Below are 19,469 nucleotides of genomic sequence, written 5' to 3' on the forward strand. Positions count from 1 at the left end.
ACCTATTGTAAACTCCAAAAGGAGCAAAAGAAAACAAAAATTTAGAACCTTTTGTTAATATGTTTAAACTTTAAATGCGATTGTAAGTTTTCTCTCTCCCCTCTCTCCTCTCTCCACCCCACTCCCTTCGATCTCCCCACTCCTCCCCTCTTCAGCAGCCAGGTTTTTCGGCAGCCCTCTCCATTAAGTTCACCATGGAGGTGGTTAGTTGTAAAATTGACCAGTCACACTACTGCATTTGGCAAAAAAGAGATTGTTGCTTTATTGAAGATGTAGAAGCCAGTAGAATTATCTCTCTATCCGTTTGCCAACTTAGATGGATCAGGTCAGTGTTAACTGATCTTATCAGTTTTCCGGTAGAGAGACATCTTAGGAAACATAGAGATATTGACAGAGGCAGATTGAGAATTTCAAAGTTTCAAGCTACTGAGTTGTGATCTCTGGCCACATTCAGGGGGTCTCTTAAATATCAGAGTGTGCTTAGGTAGCAAAAGCAAGGTTGGAAATTGTTTTGCTCGATGTTGGATAGGTTTGTAGAAAAACTGGATTATGCCAGATGGTTTGCTGAAAATTTCCTCAATATTCCTCCTTCGATTTTGAATAGAAAACTAAGTTATGTTGAAATGGCAAAATCAGTTCTTTCCAATTCCCCTGTTCTAAGACCTAATTTTAAGGTTACCGACCAGCCTCCTAGTCAAAACAAGAAGTTTCAAAAGTCAGTCCATCTTTCCCCTTCGAAACAAAAGCATTGGTTGATTAAGAATCATGAAGTTTTGAAAGTCAATTTCGAAAATTTATGGATTATATCAAAGTTATTTGCCTCAGATGACTGGAAATTGATCCGTAAAAGGTTGGAAGCTCTTTTCCAAGCAAAAATTGTTATAAATCCTTTATATGATGAGAATGCCATCATTAACATTGACCAAGGATCAATTTTAGATCTCATCCACGAGGAAGGAAAATGGCAAGCCTTGAGGAATTTTCATCTCAAATTCGAAAGATGGGATAACTTTAAACACAATCGGCCCAAAATTCGAATGTTCAAAAAGGCTATGGCGGTTGGCTCAAAATTAAAAACCTTCCCTTGGATTATTGGTGTAGAAGTACCTTTGAGGTCATTGGGGATCATTTTGGAGGTTTCTTAGATATAGCCTCCGAAACTCTGAATTTAATTAATGTTAGTGAAGCCCGGATTCAAGTTAAGAAGAATCTTTGTGGTTCTGTGCTGTCATGATTGAAATCAATGATCTAAAGAGGGGAAATATATATTTTCATTTTGGAGATTTTGAATTCTTAAACCCTCATATTCCCCTCAAAGCCCCTAACTTACGAGATGATTTTAATAACTCTCTTGATTGTTTCAGGATTAGAGAAGTTATAATTGATGAAGATCTTGATCCCAATCATTGTTTGCATCTCTCCCTAGAAGCAGAAATCCATTTGAAATGCTGAAGAATTTTCCGACCAGGTTGAAGAAGTATTGAATGACCAGGCAACTGAACAGGCCCCTTTTTTGAATTTTACTAAACCCAAGCCAGACAGCTGTTGCAAAAAGGCAGTGGAGTCCAGTTCTAATGATCTGTTTTTAATATTCCAGTAGCCGAAGAGTCCTCTTTTGAATCTGTAAGTGAAAGAAATAAAGGAAAAGGGGCCCACTTCAATAAATCTTTGAGTTATAGCCATTTTTGCCCAAGTTTTTCGAAGATAACTCAGTAAATTTATTGCAAAAAACGTTGCAAAACGTTTCTGGTTTTAATAATTCAGTAGCCGAAAAGTCCTCTTTGGAATATTTAAATGAAAGGAATAAAGGAAAAGGGGCCCACTTAAATAAATCTTTGAGTTATAACAATTTTTGCTCAAGCATTTTGGAGGACAACTCAGCGAATTTATTGCAAAAAACGTTGCAAAATGTTTAAGGTTCTGATTCTTCTCTTTATGTTCGAACAGGGGACCATCTTTCATCAGAAGTGGGTATTTTCAACCGTTCCAAGTGTGCCAAAGGCAGTAAGTCCTCTCTTATTCCAAAAACCTTAAACACTATATCCGCAAGCAAACCTCCTTCAACAACGTGTGGACTGCCCTGCAAAAATCTGAATTAAATGAGGTTTGCGACCTTAAAATTCCCTCTTTGGACTCTTTTCAAAATAACACCATCATGCATTCAGTTTCTGTCAATAACCCAGATCTCTTGGAAGTTTACAGCTCTAAAATCCAAGTCCCGAGCATTTTTCCAAGTCAGTAAATAGCACTTCTCCTTCAAATTGTCTCAACACTTCAAAATCCTCCACCTCCATTGCAAAGACATCTTGTCAGCAAGGCTCCTCATGCAAAGCTGACTTAAGTCCTAAAGACCAGCCCGGAATTTTCTCTCCTATCAGTGTTAGCAGTGAAGAATCAGTTGATCTTAGTGAAGTTAACCCTAAATTGGATTCAGAAATTGAAGGGAGGGTCTTAAATGTTTGTTTAATGAGGGTTTTGTTTAATGAGGGTTTTCTCCCAAATAATTTTCCACCAATTTGCCTAAAGAGCTGATGTCAATAGTTAGTGAATGTGGAATTATTCTGGCCTAATTTAAAAGGAAAGAAAAGGTTTGCTCGTGGTTCCTATGGTAAAGTATTGCTGGCTTTTCATGGTAACTGCCAAGAAGTATTTAGTCCAGAAGGCGAAAATGTTAATGTTCCGTGCAACTCATCTTTGGAAGTCTTCATTGCCAAAAACTATGGTTGCTCTTCTAATATTTCTCAAGCTTATTCTCTGAGATTATCTTGTTCATCATGAATCAAGTTATGGTTGAAAAAGGTGCTGGAATCTATTAAAGTCGCTTATGGGAGAAATATGTTGGTGAATATCTTTAGTATTTCTACATGCATGGGGGATGGGTTTTCAATTGGAACATCAATTTGAAGATTCAACATGGTGTGTTGAGGTGTTGTATAGGAAGTACAACCTTCTGTTGATGCTGATATTTTGAAAGATTTTTTTGTTCCTCTTATGGATTTGTACTACTTTGGCAAGATAGCTTTGAGATCTCCAGCTGCATCTTTTTGCTAGTCTCTAGATCCGAATGGTTTCCTTTTGATAAAGTTATTTTGTTATGCTTTGTATTTAGATCTGTTCGTTTTGGTTTTCGCCTTTTTAGCTTGTTCTTTGCATTTGTTTGTTTTGGTCATTTTCCCTTGTATTGACCGAGATCATCTTTGGGCAGTTTGTTTGGTTGTTTTTTTCTTTTCTTTTTTGCTCTTTGTATAATTCTTGAGCATTAGTCTCATTTTCCTTTATTGATAAAGAAGCTTGTCTCCTTTTCAAAAAAATATATGTTTAAACTTTATATAAAATTTTCACATTCTTTGGGGTATCTACCAATCACTTTTTTTATACGTTCTTCGAACTTCTTGGCTCGAGTCAGGACTGTGAACCGCACTTACAAATGAAATTTGTTCCATTGAAAGAAAAAAGAGAAAACAACTGAAGTCCAGTTTAGCCATTTAATTTAACCAAACACACGAGAAAAATCGTCACAATGATATTCTTACAGATAATATCTGGCTTTGGGCTAAATTTAGAAGCTTCTTGAGACCAAAAGAGAGGAATTGAACCACGCATCTGCACAACAGAACTCATTTTCCCCTTGCACGAACCAGCTTCTTCATCAAGAACAATCTGCTCTGTTTCAACATCATTTGCAACGTGTCCTCGATCATTCACTCCTCTTTTTAAGTATCTGTAATTTGTGAAACAAATCACGAAAGATAAAGTTATTTGTTTCTTTTTTTAGTGAGAGAAACCACTTTCATTGAGAAAAAAAACTGAAAGAATATAAGGACATGCAAAAAATCAACCCACAGAAGGAGGGAAGAGATCTATAAAGCTTTATGGAAATCCAATAGCCCAAGAGAGTTAACATTCTAGTTTGGATTATGATCTTTGGGTTATTGAATTGTTCCTTGGTTATGCAAAGGAAACTTCCAAGTAGTTGCCGCATGCCCTTGGTTTGCCCACTATGCCTACAAGAGGAAGCCTCTTACAGCATTGTTTCTTTACTTGCTCATATTCAGCTAAATGTTGGGGAAATTTGTTCTCTTTATTCGATGTGCTTGGGTTTTTTATGGCTTATTCAGATCCAATGTTGAACAGATTTTTTAAAAAAAAGAGAAAAAAGGAAACTAGCCTCGCCATTAAGAAAATGAATAGACAAAGCAGTGTTGAGTGCAATGAGGAGACAAGATCTACGCCTTTGGGACCAGCAAGTGCAACTAGGCTGCCACCCCTTAGCACTCTTATCACATCCAGAAAATGGAGTTCATTAAGGCTTGTGGTTTTTTCTCCCTATTCTAGGGTTTTCCATATAAACCTTGTGTTCTCATTTCTACCATTTAACATGCTATCAGAGCGTGGTGACATAACCGTAGCAGCCATTGGCAAAAACCAATCGGTGCAAGATAACCAGTTATATACCAGTCTTGTTTTTCGGGTATAAGCTGCTTTGTTCTACGGTGCCAAAACAGGGGATTGTTGGTTTTGTAAGACTGTTTTCAAAATGGGGGATTAAAGCTTTTTTTCTCTCCTATATTGATACTTTGATCTACATTTTTCCCAAACTGAGTTCCCAGATATTTAACTTTATCAGCATAACTTGAGCTCTAATTTGGAGGGTATTAAGACGTAGAGGTGTAGCTCAAGAACCAATTCTTATACTCCAAATCCGAAAAGAGTCTTTCCAGCATCTGAAGGAATGACAACCACCCCTTTTTGGCTTCCCTTGAGGAAACCCTAATGGTTGATATCGCCCACCTGAAGTCAGCCAAAGATCACAACAAAGAATCCAACTAGTGTCGGCCCTAAATTTGGATAGCTTCAATCTCCCGCGGTCTAACTCTCCAAATCTTCGAAAGAAGCGTCCTCTAGACCTCCGATAAGCTCTGCTAAGGTGTCGGAATACCATTTCAACTGACTCTCTGAATTAACCAAGATGATTTGAGCTTCGATATCTTCTAAATGGACTCGTTCATTCTCCATCCAAACGGTGGAATGAATGAAGAACCTTACAGCTTATAACTTCCATTGTATCTAAGGGTCGAGAAGTTGAGCCATGACAGAAAAAAATGTCAGAAGGTCGTTCAAGAAGTGTTAGAGGTGATGTCGGAGGGTGGAGGTGGAGCACAGGGTCGCCAGATAATTGCCAAAGAAGATGGATTGAACAAAAGGGGGGAGAAGAGAACTTAACACTCATCCATAACTATAACTATAACTATATATATGACACATTCAAGCAAAACTATACCGTGTCCCTGCAAAGTGTCGAGAACGCCTAGAAATCAAGGTGACAGTGAAGTCTCTTCCAAAGATTGATAGTCTAACCTGCAAATTGATATTAGGATATGTATTAGGAAATTTGGGCATTCTAACAACTAAACAGTACTCTTAACGCATAAAAAAATAGCATAACCGAAAGTATAATACAAATACCAAAAGACATTAAACCTAAAATAAACATAATAATAAAACCCAAACCATATGACAAAAAATAAACCTAAAAAACCATGAGTTTTCCCCCTTCCCAACAAAACAGCCAAACGTCATAAATGTGCCTAGGTGAGGCTAAACTTGCATAAATCTCCTCTATGTGAACAAGATTTGTTACATAGGATGTACATATCCCTGAACTTTAGGGTTTGTATCAATTTAAATCTTAAACTAATTTAAACCCTAAACTTTGGGGGTTGAATTAATTTTTTTTTTAAAAGGATACGAGTCTCACTATTATTAATATTGAAAATAGAGAGACGAAGCTCAATGTACACGAGGGGCATACAAAGAGCAATAGGGGGAGGGTGAGGACCAGCAAGAAGCACCCTTGGATGGACATTATCCCTTTGGAGTGTAAATTTCCAAGATTGGTTAGGATTGCAATCAATCCAAATGGGTCTGTTTCAGATCATTGGGACTCTTCAACCAATTCTTGGTCCATCTTTTTCAGAAGATTGCTAAATGATGAGGAAATTTAGATTTCCAGACCTTGTTGAGGCAGATTTCTTCTTCAGAGCCAGCCTCCATTCCAGATCAAAGGTTTTGGTCCCTTGAAACCAAATGCTCCTTCTCGGTAAAATCATTGGTTAAGCGACATCTTCTCCTTTGGAAAGTTCTTTGTACAAAAGGCTTTGGAAATCTAACAGCCCAAGAAGGATAAATATTTCCATATGGATTATGCTCTTTGGAAATTTAAATTGTGCCTTGGTACTTCAAAGAAAGCTACCCTCCCTCTCACCTCATGTCTGCCCCCTCTGTGTTAATAACATGGAAAGCATCCAGCACCTTTTATTTGATTGTGTCTTTGCTTCTAAATGTTGGTTCCGCCTTATCCAAGCTTTCAATTTTTGTTGGGTTTTTTATCATGTTTTTAAGAACAATGTGTCTCAAATCCTTGCTGGTCCAAACTTGAAGAAGAAGACTGCTGAATGTTTGTGGGCAAATGCAGTAAAAGCTTTTTTAGCTGAAATCTGGTTTGAAAGAAACCAAAGAGTCTTCCATGATAAATCATCGACTTGGATGGAACGCTATGATTCTGCTCGACTACACGCAGTGTTTTAAAAAGCGCCCTAAGGCGCGCGCCTAGGCGCGCCTAGGCTCAAGGCGCCCACTTGGGGCTTATTTGTGAGGAGGCGCAGCGAATTATAAAAAGCCCATATTAGGCGCGCGCCTCCCTTGAGGCGCGCCTAGGCGCAAGTTGAATTAGGCGTGGGCTTTTTTTTATAAGTTATGGGCTGGGCTTTAATTATAAAAAACTATTATTATCTAGGTTTTTTAAACCTATTACGTAAACGTGAAGAAAGAACCCTTCTCCTTTCGCGCGTGAAGACTCTTCATCTACTTCTTCAGTTCTTCGTCTTCCGTTCTGCTTCTACTTCAGTTCTTCGTCTTCGTCTTCCGTTTGCTTCCTTTTCCACCCTTCCGTTCCGGCCACCCTTCTTCTTCACACAAAACGAGTGCTGCGGCTGCCATTACTCTGTTTTTTGGTGCACACGACTCTTCATCTACTTCTTCAGTTCTTCGTCTTCCGTTCTGCTTCTACTTCAGTTCTTCGTCTTCGTCTTCCGTTTGCTTCCTTTTCCACCCTTCCGTTCCGGCCACCCTTCTTCTTCACACAAAACGAGTGCTGCGGCTGCCATTACTCTGTTTTTTGGTGCAAAAACAGAGGAAAAGAGAAGACAATAATATTCTGTGCTACAGTGCTGCTAGTGCTTCAGTTTTCGCCTCCTCCATCTCAGCTTTATCACGGGTTAGTATCTCAATCGTTCAGTTAACATCTGCATTGCTTTCTCCTTCTTCTGTAACTCTTTGACAAGAACATCAAACTCCATTGTTTTCTGTTTTCATAGCATGGTATACCCATTGAGTTAGAAAAAACTCTCTAAAGTCTACATCTTCTTCTTCTTATACTTCTCGACTTCAACTTCCTTCGATAACCCATCAAACTCAACCTTCATCCCATCCATCTCACAACACACTCCCCTCCAATCCTCCATTTATAACAACTTCATCTCATCCATAGATAGCTTCTGTTTTTTTTTTTTTTAATAACAGCTGCTGTTTTAAATAGTTTCTGTTTTTTTTTTTATAACTTAGATCATAGATGGCTGATGAAAGTTCGAGAAAAGATCCGGCATGGAAATATGGTCAATTGCAAAATGACCAAAATATAAATACGTTTGTCTGTGGATTTTGTTCGAAAGTAACAAAAGGAGGGGTATATAGAATGAAACAACACCTCGTTGGTGGTTATAGAAATGTCACCGCCTGTACAAAATGTCCGGATCACGTGAAGGAAGAAATTAAAGAGTACATGTCCAAGAAAAAAGAGATTAAAGAACAAAGAAATCTGATTGTGGACATTGATGTAGAAGATTATGATATTGAGGATGAAGATGAAGGGAGTGTTAGTGTAAACAACAAAGCAACACCAAGGGGCCCGAGCTTGAAGAAGCCAAGGCAAAAGGGTCCAATGGATGCATTTTTTACTCCTAACCCAGAAACTGTGGTTCAAAATAGAAAGGACAAAGGAAAACAAACTTCATTGAATGCGACATACAAGAAGGAAATGAGAGAGCACACCATCCAAAGAATTGCTCGATGGTTTTATGATGCAGGAGTGCCTCTGAATGCTTGCACATATGAAAGTTTTGCCCCTATGATTGAGTCAATTGGGCAATTCGGTCCTGGATTGAAACCACCATCTTATCATGAGTTAAGAGTTCCATGTTTGAAGAAGGAATTAGAAGCAACAAATGAGTTGATGAGTAACCATAAGGTAGAGTGGGCCAAGGTTGGATGCACTGTTATGGCTGATGGATGGACCGATAGAAGAAATAGGACATTAATTAACTTTTTAGTTAATAGTCCTAAAGGCACCATGTTTATTGAGTCCATCGATGCTTCATTTTATGTGAAAGATGGAAAGAAGATGTTCGAGTTACTTGATAATTTTGTAGACCAAATTGGAGAAGCGAATGTTGTACAAGTAGTTACTGATAGTGCCTCAGCAAATGTGATGGCAGGTAAGAATGTAGACTACTTACAAGTTATAACTTTAATTTATTAGATTTAGTTGAGTTCTACTTTAAATGTGTACTTATTTTCTTTGTTAATAGGGAGATTGTTAGAAGCAAAACGACCACAGTTAATATGGTCTCCGTGTGCCGCTCATTGCTTAGATTTGATGTTGGAGGATATATACAAGATCTCGAATATTCGCAAAGCATTGAAAAGAGGCATAGAGATCAGCAATTTCATATACGTTCGTCCTGGATTGTTAAACATGATGCGACGTTTTACTAACCAAAAGGAGTTAGTTAGACCAGCTAAGACTCGTTTTGCTACTGCTTGCATTACATTATCGAGTATACATCGTCAAAAGAATAATCTGAGGAAGATGTTTACTTCAGATGAATGGAAGGACAGCAAATGGAGTAAGGAGCAACAAGGGAAACGAGTAGTTCAGACTATTTTGTTGGCTAGTTTTTGGACTACAATTGTTTTCGCTCTTAAAGTATCTGGCCCACTAGTCCGAGTTCTTAGATTGGTTGATGGCGAGAAGAAGCCACCTATGGGATATATTTATGAGGCCATGGATAGAGCTAAGGAAGCTATTGCTAAATCCTTTAATAATAATGAAGAAAAATACAAGGACATTTTCACCATAATTGATAAAAGATGGGAGCTTCAGTTGCATCGTCCTCTGCATGCAGCGGGGTATTATTTAAACCTGTCATTCTATTATTCGAATCCTAACATCCAGGAGGATGATGAAATAGTTAATGGACTCTACTCATGCATAACAAAAATGGTTGCTTCATTGGAAGTACAAGACAAAATACTTGCAGAACTAAGCAAGTATAAGAGGGCTGAAGCATTATTCGGACAACCTTTAGCAATCAGACAAAGGGACAAAATATCTCCAGGTAAATTTCAACTAAACGATTACTCAACGATACTAGCAACAAGCTCTTCTATTAATATATATATTTTTTTGTTTGTGCCTATAGTGGAATGGTGGGATAATTTTGGACAATCAACTCCAAACTTGCAAAAGTTTGCTGTGAGAATTTTAGGTCTTACTTGTAGTGCTTCTGGATGCGAGCGTAATTGGAGTGTGTTTGAACAGGTTACCTTTCCTCTCCTTAAGTACATTGAGAATGATAATCAAAATTTGTTGATTCACTGACAATGAAACTTTCTAATTTTTCAGCTTCATAGCAAGAAACGAAATAGGCTTGCTCAAAGTCGTTTGAATGATCTAGTGTTCATCAAATACAACACAAGCACTAAAACGTCGATACAACCTACGAGATATTGTCGACCCCATCTCCTTGAAAGATATTGATGATAGTAATGAATGGTTGATTGGAAGATTGGATGACGATTCTGAGGAGGATGATGAGTTGGTATTTAATGATGATTCTTTAACGTGGGGTGATGTTTCTAGAGCTGTCGGAGCAAAAGAACCATCATTCTATTCTAGAGCTAGTACCTCTAGACCAAAGACTATTGTTTCATGTTCATCCTCGTCTACCACGCAACGGAAACAAGTAAATTTAGATGACTTCGATTTGGAAGAAGAAGATACTGATGGCTATAAGTCTAACGAAGGATTGAATGAAGACGAGGATCAATTTAGTGATGATGAGTTTGATCTTTAGGGATGAACTTTTATTTTGATTATTGACTTGTTGAATACTGGGTAGTTTTTTGTTGTGTTTTGTTGTTTAGGCTACTTATATTGGGTACCTATATTTTATACATTGTTGCTCTGCTATATGTGTGTGTATATATATTTTCTTTCTCTTTTTATATATAGTGCGCCTTATGAAAAAAAGCTCGCGCTTTTTTTTGCGCCTTGCGCCTAGGCTCCAGAGGACCAATGCGCCTTAGTGCGCCTTGAGCCTTTAAAAACACTGACTACACGCATCTTCATGGTGCTCATTATCCAAATTTTTTCAGGACTATTCTTCACAGGAGATTGTTTTAAATTGGCCAGCCTTTATAGCCTCCCCACCTTGAAGCTCTCGTTTATCTTGTCTCCCAGATCAAGCCTTCTGCTCCAATCAGTTTTTGCTCAATCAAGGATGATTATTATTTTTGCTTTGTTTCGGCTTGCTGCCTTGCTTTATCATCTTTTTGGCCTTGTATTGTGGCCTTTATTCTGTTGTTGTTTTTGTTTTGCTGTATTGCTTTTATTTAACCTACTATGTGGGGTTTCTTTTTCGCTTATGAATGTGATGAGGGCGCTAAGGGAGTGTCAACCTAGTTGAGATGCTTGGGTGCGCCTGCTAATCCTCCCCTCCCCCATTGCTCTTTGTATGCCTCTCATGTACATTGAGCTTTGTCTCTCTATTTGCATTATTAATAATAGTGAGACTCGTATCCTTTTCAAAAAAAGCAGGCACACCCAGGCATCTCAACTAGGTTGACACCCCTTTAGCGCCCTCATCACATCCATAAGTGAAAATAAAAACCCACATAGCAGGTTAATAAAAGCAATACAATAAAAGCAATACAGTAAAACAATAACAAATTAAAGGCCACAATACAAGGCCAAAAAAGATGATAAAGCAAGGCAGCAAGCTGAATACAAAGCAAAAATAATAATCCTTGATTGAGCAAAAACTGATTGGAGCATAAGGCTTGATCTGGGAGACAAGATAAACTAGAACTTCAAGGTGGGGAGGCTATAAAGGCTGGCCAATTTAAAACAATCTCCTGAGAAGAATAATCCTGAAAAAATTTGGATAATGAGCACCATGAAGGTGCATTCAAACAAGCAGAATCATAGCATTCCATCCAAGTCGATGATTTATCATGGAAGACTCTTTGGTTTCTTTCAAACCAGATTTCAGCTAAAAGTGCTTTTACTGCATTTGCCCACAAACATTCAGCTGTCTTCTTCTTCAAGTCTGGACCAGCAAGGATTTGAGACACATTGTTCTTAAAAACATGATCAAAAACCCAACAAAAATTGAATGCTTGGAGAAGGCGGAACCAACATTTAGAAGCAAAGACAATCAAATAAAAGGTGCTGGATGCTTTCCATGTTATTAACACAAAGGGGGCGACAGATGAATGTTAATGTAAATCTTAAATCACCAATGGACCCAAAAGCTTAAGCTAGTGGGTGAAGATAAATTTCATTATATATCATTCAACACTCCTATCTAGTGGGCTCGATATATGAAGGCTCAACAAGTGGAAATCAATATTAAATGGAGAGGAAATAACAAATACATTCATTTAAAATTTGAGAAATGGAACAAGCAGGTACGTGGTCGGTTGAATGTATTGAAGGGAGAAAAATGAGTATAGTGCTCAAAGTACAATAGAAATTTGTGAGGGAGAGACAATATAACACTAGGTCTTTCATTCCAATTTTGTCGACTGTCCCTAAAGGGACGATATAACATTAGGTCTTCGAACTAACAACCTTAAAGATAATGAAACTGCACAACACCCAAAAGATGTTAAGAGCAAGGAGCAGCACTTGCATACCTGCTTGAAATGTCCATGAACTAATGCTATGGTCCATGCAGTGTTATTGCATCGTGATCGAATAGCTCGAGTCAAATAAGCATTCCAAACAAAAATGTTATCGTATGGCATTCCTTCTGCAGCAGTTGACATGGCATTCTTTTGCAAACTTTGCATTATTGGATAGGTATAGCTATAGAAAAAATCTTTTGTCAAATCCACACTGGATAGAAGTTTTTTATACCTGCAAATAAACACGGCAACAAATGCAATTAATTTGTCTATATGGAAATAGCCTCATTTATTAATAAATAAACAATGAGACAAAAGCTCATAGTACAATCTGTTGGAGGTTCCTCTTGCCAATGGGAGATTCACTAGGGTCACAGATGGTAACATAAGCTCAAGATCCCTTATTGACAGGTTCTTCATATTACAAGAATGGGACGAAATCTTGATTGCACAAGAGTAACAAGGCAAGTAAAGTTGTTCTCTTATCATTTTTTGTTACTATCAGAAGTTGGATCATTCGAGTGGGGACCTTCCCCCTTTTGTTTTTGCAAGAGTTGGTTGTACAATAAGGAGTGTTGTAAAATAATGGGAAGATTTTTTAGCAACTCCAGTTCACAAGGGTGGGCTGGCTTTGTATTCGATGAGGTTAGAGGTACAATAACTCAATTCACGCTTGGCCTTTTTCTTTGTATTTCTTTCTTTCTTCCTTTCAGAATTCTGTTCGAGGATTAGGAAATTTGATAGGCTTTTTCAATAGTACATCTTCAGTTTTTTTTGGTGAGATGGAAGATTTCAGCAAGTCTTCTAGGGCACACGTTTGTTTTTTTAAATCAAGCTTGAAGCAGCTTAGTTGGTTATCTTGTATTTGTGTCCTTTCCATTCATTTTTTAAGCCATTTCAGACTGCCTTGCAACCATCTCAGCAGGAGCTACCAGCCAAGAACGATCCTCCACAGCCACTAGTCCAAGGATATAGTGAGCCATTAATCACCTCTAGTCACAGGGCAGAAACTCATCCACCAGACTTGGGTTCTTGTCTCCTTAGAACTCAAGGACACAGGTGTACAACCTATAGAACAGATCCTGTTCAAGTAAGGTCGTTTTGGATTAAGATTTTAGCTTATTTGGAGCTCCTTGTTGAAATTTTTTCACTTTGCTTTGTATTTTCTTCTTGTTTTGCTCAAGTTCTAGAAGGTCTTAATCAGCTCGTTGAAATTTTTAATGTTCTCTCTTGTCTCGGTTTTTGTTGTACTCTTTTAGCCATTTTTCCTCTTGGTATATGTCTCTTGTACTTTGAGCTTTAGTCTCTTTCATTTATATTAATAAAGATGCTCGTTTTCGTTTCAAAAAACTAAGACTAGATTTTGTAGGGTCCAAATAGTGAATTATTTAACTACAAACACCTACTTACCCCCCAGACACACGCGCACACACATCTCCCACAGAAAAAGAGAAAAATAAATAAAAACACATGAAGATTGAAATATCTGCACCAGTACCACAAGAGAAACTTAAACTTACCTCAGCTCAGTTTTAGAATGTGCTACATCAGTCTGGACGGAGACGTGAGGAACTGTAATCAATTGGGTTTCATCTATACCATATATTGCATGACCGCATATACATCCAATTTGCCGACGCTTGGTAACCAAAATCAAATAATAAGACTCCAAACATTTAATGCAACCTACAAGCATTAAACATATCACAAAATTATAGAAAAGTGCGAGGAGATTCGAGGATGAATTGGCACATAGAAGGAGAAGCATCATCAACCTGCAATACCAAAAGCCTTTGTAACCGGGCTTAACCCCCCTGTAGCACGATTCCCTTCAGCAATTCGCTGACGGAGGTTCCTGATTTCTTGCAGGGAATACACTACCGGGTCTTCACTGATATTGAGTTCCGATGGTTCCGAGCGATCGATCTTCAACACTCGGAAGAATTTCTTGTAGCGATCGCTCCCAATCAGATAATACCTCTGCTTAGGAAAACTCGATGCAATAAAACAAAATTAAAACCGGGGAACAATCAGCTTCTCATGCTGGTTAGAATAAAGGTTTTAACTCGCTCTCAAGCTTATGAGAAATACGGAAAAACAACCTTAAAATAATAAATGATTGTTTTGACACACTACCCAGGCAATCAATTATGTCTTGAACTAATTCCTTCAAGGCGAACAGGGAAATGGAATTGCATTTGTGCTTTCTAATGATAGATAATGACAGAGTGAAAGTGTAGAGGTTACCGCTCTGGTTTCGTAAAGTCTGAATTTCTCGAGAGAATATGAATTGTGATCAACGTCGGGGTCATTTGAGGGGTGGACTTTGGCATAGGGTGGCGGAGGCGGATTGGAACCTTCTGCCTTACCCATATTTCTCGACGTTGGCGATGATGATGGCTGTGGATGGGTTCAGGAATTGGTTCTCATCACCGTTTATGCATTATAGCTATAATACCTACCGTGTATGCGTCGATGCTTCGTGTTAGTGTTTATTTGAAGCCTTGTTTTCCAACTTTTCCCGAAAAAGAAAAAAATATATATATTGTAAATTAATTTTTGAAAAAACATTTATATAAAATGAACTAAAATATTAAAATATTTAGAACATACCAACATTCTAAATTCTATGATATACCTATACTATTATCTATCAGCATGATTGGAATGTCTATCATTCACAAATTCCAGATTTTGTTATGTTATAAATCTTTTCTTAAATTTGTCATTTTTTACCATTTTTCTTTTATTTATCAATATTATAAAAATTGTGAAATGTTATTTATATATAAAAGTCTATCACTATTTATCTAGACAGACAGTGATAGTGTTCTATCTATCTAATATCTATTGTACATTGTATATCATACTTTGCTTCTGTGTTGCTTTTAGTTTCAAATGATATATTGTTAAATATATCTTGTCCACGGAAACAACATGAACATGAATTGATTATGAAAAATGATAGTAGAAACTTGATAATTAAAAAACTCTCTGCCTTATGTCTTGGCCGAACATGATGGAGACTTTGAAGGGATAAAAGCCCCATGGTAGTGAAAGATTTAAAGAACTATGACAGAGAACTTACTTTTGTGCAAACCACCTTCCTATCTTCTATAATGAGATTGGTTTGTAGATCATATCCTCTATGATGAGATTGGTATTGATTTGTGGAAACCAACCGAGTTAGAAAATTTTAGAGGTACTTGAGAGAAACTTTTTTTCAAAAGTCTTAGCTTTTTTTTGTTGATGGTTAAAGAAAATTGTTTTCTTCTATATATTTATAACTTTCTTTCTTGTTAGAATAGTTAAATAAGTAAGAGAGAATCATCATATTCTATTAACAAACTTACTAATTAATTAAGAATTAATCAATTAGTTAATAATTAATTAAATTATATTTAATTAATATTTCATTTAAATATTATTTAAATGAATATCTTTTTAATATCTTATAGATTTATATTAATATAATTAATTAAATCATATTTAATTAATATTTTATTTAAATCTTATTTGAATGAATATTTTTGCAATAACTTATAGATTTAATTAAATAAAACTAAATTATTAATTAATTCTTCGATTAATTAATAGCTAAATTAAATATATTATATTTAACTTAAATTATATTCAAATATAAGTTTCTCTCATGACCAATAATTTTAATATGAATCCAATTCATATTAAATTAACATTGAACTCATTCAAATATTTTATTTTTCATAAATTAATTTTGAATCATATTCAAAATTAAATTTATAATAATGTATCACTAAAGATTGAACTAATTCTCAAAGTAAATTTAAACATTTCAAATTATAATCAATATAAATAAATCTCATTACCTTTATGAGCTAGGAAGGGGACCTAATGAACCTATAGATCAGAACCTACAACGATATCAGATTAATTGGCTAAACTCATTAACCACATTAAGCATTCGTTAACTGTATGTACACTCCACTAAAGACTCACAGCTAAACTTTTCTCACTGTATATATATTTATGTGTCCACGGATATAGACCAATAACAATAAGTTAGTCCTTCACGAGTGTTAATCACACCAAATAGATTAATTTACCATTTTACCCCTGGATTACCTTTAATCCTTAAATACTAGTGCTTATGATCCTATCAATAAAGAGAAACCTCTCTCGTGCCATAGAGAGGGTAGGTCCCTTTGTTCAAAACCTGAAGACACCATTTAAGAGAACACTCATTTAGTTACCCTAAAGTAGGGAAGAAGTGAATTTCATCTTGTGTAATTATGTTTCTAGCTCCCCACTCGGTCTTATCCCCAAAATGATAAGCTTATTAGGTCGGAAATCTGGTCAATCTCACTCATACAAATCAAAGGACAATCCCTCACAAATAGGAGTTCATAACTCACTCAAGATTAAGACTAATTAAATTACTTAGGTCATCCTAGTAAATAGAAACCTAACTAGTTAACAGAGTTACATCTAGTCGTTACTATTTTGTGGTTCGATCTTATACAATCTCATTACATAGGATACCCTCACTCGCATGTCAACTACACACTGTGTTAGATCATTGCATGTGTATCAAATACAAAGTGAGTCGTATATATAATGTTACCAAGATAAGGTACACAACCTTATCCTTATACCATAGACCCTTTAAGTTAAACTGGAACATTGATCCTTGTATGTCTCTAAATACTGTTCAAATACTCATTAAACGACTTAGAATGTTAGTCTATTGGATTTGGGTTATGAAGACAACTAATATTATAATCAATAACAATTATTACAATAATAACACTTTATTAATAACGGTCAATAGATTATATTTACAATCTACGAGTGTTAGGACATAAATCTCAACAGTCTTAACATCTCTAATTCGAGATTTCACTTTTGGGTACTTGTTTCACTTGATAAACTTTGGAAAGTTGTCTCTAGTCACTTGACTTAGCTCGAAACTCTTGAGCAAACCCTCGACACTTCTCAACAAGTGACAAGTAGATGGGATAGAAGATGCATGCATTACATACTACCTTCTTTATTCTAGATGTTTTGAATTTGATATGAACAAAACTAGATGAAATGATTCTCAAATTTTAAAAAGTCTTTTTTGAAACTGTCTGAATATTAAAATGGCCAAAATACCCAAACAATCCATCAACTATTTAGTAAGAATACTATCCCACCCTTCCCATACTCATTGTTCTTTGTCTTGTAAAGTTTAGGCATTTGTCACGTAAAACTTGGATTTTTACGAAGTTACAAACAAGACAAAGAACAAAGGGTCTTAAAGGTGTTTTGACGAACACCCGATTTGCCTCACTGTCCCTTGTCTCGTAAAGTTTGGATTCTCCTAAAGTTACTCTATCTCTTGTCTTGAAAAGAATTCACAACTTTAGAACACATTTAACACAATACAACCCTAAATCCAAAATATGTGAAATCCCTTTCGTCGTCTTCTTGAAGACATATTTTACAATTTCTTTCAAATTCGTTGAAGTCAAACTATGATTCAATGATGGACAAATCTCTCGCAGTTCAAAATCTGAGAACGGTTTATAAAATTTAAGAAACGCTAAAAGTTCAGTCCAACTCCTACTCATGAGAATAGCAGTCGTCCCCATAGAAATTTGAACATTCAACACAGCAGATGATTGAAAATAAGAAAGAAAAATAACTGGCAAACATTTCCTTCAACCCTTGTTTTTCCATATAAATCTCCAAAATTCGCTCACTACTTCTTCAAAGATCTTGCACACTCAAACCTGGGGAAGAGACTGCTTCAATTTTTCAGCCTTCTCCGAGTCAAGGCACAGAGCGTGTAAAGGTACTTGAGTAGCGAACCTTAAACTTCACTACATCTTTCCTCCTCTTGATTTTGACCGAGCGGGCATCCTTTCTTCTTGCAGTGAGAAGAAAATCTTTGATCTCATGGATTTGCTTTGGCATTTTTAGTGGTGGTGAGAGAAGAAGTGTGATAAGAACGGAGTTGGGACATGAGGATATTCGTTGAAAGTCAAACTATGGAAACATGTGAAGAATCTAATTCATACCATTGATAAAAAAGATTTTGGGGTATTTCATTACATTCCTACCAAAAATCATACATATACCCAAAAGTCATACAGATACCCCTATAAATAATAGAATCCAGAATCATTGACAAGGAAAGAAAATGGAAAGGTACTTGTGTACCTTCATCAAAATCGAATCAGAATTAAACATAAACGAAAACTAACAAAGTCCAAGAAATACTATCAAAAATTAAAACCAGGCTAATGAGTCTTTTTTACAAATAAAAGGGACCCATCGAGAGAAGAGATGATCTACAACGATTGAAAAATACTAACTCAACGACAAGAAGCAGACGAGAAAACCTTAACTTATCGGGAAAATGAAGCATTATGACGTTTGAAAATGTGGTAAAAAAAAGTAGATTTAAAAATGAGGTTACCTTCAAAAGAGACTTGTTAGGTCAAAAATAGCAATTTCCCTGATTCTGTAACAATATGCCATATTTTACCCATTTCCTTCTAACAAGTTTCCTTCCATAAAAGCGAAATCACAACTTTGCTAATAGAATCATAAAATTAATTAAATGAAGTGTTTTGGCATAGCAAGTAAAAGAGCTTTTAGTAAGGGCAACAACTTCAGATATTTCAAACAAAGCTAAACAAGATGAAGTCAGCTTTCACAGTACAATCCTCAACTGCCAATAAGAGGCTTTAGCTGAGTTGTTTCTCGTCTTCCTATTCTACCTCTGATTTAAATTCAAGGTACAAACATGATCCCGTTCTCCTTAATGGTATCAATAACAATGCCAAGTTTACCTTCAATTCTTTCATCCTTTCTAGGCTCATACGAAATTGCATATACATCTGCTTCCTTTGATCTCTTTGCTCGATCACTGATTTTCAGGTATTATTTTATTTATATATTATCTTTTTAATAAAATTTACACTATCTATAACTTATTGTCAATTTTTTTCACACATCGGATGAAGTGGTGTCTTAATTACATCAAGACAATAAGCAAATATGTTGTTGATCTATCGACAAATATTTGATCAATTGATGCACACTTAGGTAGTAAAGTATTATATGAATGTTGTCTACCTATTTTTTGTTGTCTACTTAATGTTTGTTTTTTTAACAGATTAATTGAACACTATACATGTAAGACATGTACCTGAATATAAGGTTTTAAAAAGTATTTTGCTAAATGATCGTATAAGAAAGTTAAACAATTTTCTAAGAAAGTTAGACGATAGTATAAAAAGTAAATGATCGTTTAAAAAGGCTAAACAATTAGTTTAAAAGAGTGAGCGATTGGTGGAGTGGATTCCAAGTGTTGTAGCATGTAAAGATTTAGAATTTAGTTAAGTAGGAGCTGACAAGATTGGAGTTTAAGGAATAACTAATCCAACTTAGAATTAGTATAAATAAGAGAA

General features: G+C 36.1%; 1 protein-coding gene, 1 long non-coding RNA gene and 1 other non-coding gene across 4 annotated transcripts in view; 1 reads left to right on the forward strand and 2 right to left on the reverse strand.

Annotated features, from left to right (window-relative positions):
* LOC101218023 (phosphoinositide phosphatase SAC1) overlaps positions 1 to 14,543 on the reverse strand; it is a 29,058-nt gene extending 14,515 nt beyond the window's left edge. For both annotated transcript variants that reach the window (XM_031881062.1, XM_031881061.1), the window contains exons 1-6: positions 14,275 to 14,543; positions 13,803 to 14,007; positions 13,548 to 13,713; positions 12,037 to 12,259; positions 5,282 to 5,358; positions 3,534 to 3,721 (exon numbers count right to left, since the gene is read on the reverse strand). In XM_031881062.1, the coding sequence (XP_031736922.1) occupies positions 3,534 to 3,721; positions 5,282 to 5,358; positions 12,037 to 12,259; positions 13,548 to 13,713; positions 13,803 to 14,007; positions 14,275 to 14,400 (985 nt within the window). In that variant the 5' untranslated portion in view covers positions 14,401 to 14,543. The remainder of the gene's footprint in view (positions 1 to 3,533; positions 3,722 to 5,281; positions 5,359 to 12,036; positions 12,260 to 13,547; positions 13,714 to 13,802; positions 14,008 to 14,274) is intronic.
* Positions 6,583 to 9,761, forward strand: LOC116402106. Its single transcript, XR_004214534.1, has 3 exons — positions 6,583 to 7,276; positions 9,540 to 9,658; positions 9,743 to 9,761. It is a non-coding gene; the product is annotated as an uncharacterized LOC116402106 (long non-coding RNA).
* On the reverse strand, positions 12,918 to 13,127 carry LOC116402276. The gene has a single exon (XR_004214790.1). It is a non-coding gene; the product is annotated as a small nucleolar RNA U3 (small nucleolar RNA).
* Positions 14,544 to 19,469: the final 4,926 nt, after the last annotated feature.

This window comes from Cucumis sativus, chromosome 2 (genome assembly GCF_000004075.3).
Source record: "Cucumis sativus cultivar 9930 chromosome 2, Cucumber_9930_V3, whole genome shotgun sequence".
Taxonomy (NCBI): Eukaryota; Viridiplantae; Streptophyta; class Magnoliopsida; order Cucurbitales; family Cucurbitaceae; genus Cucumis; species Cucumis sativus.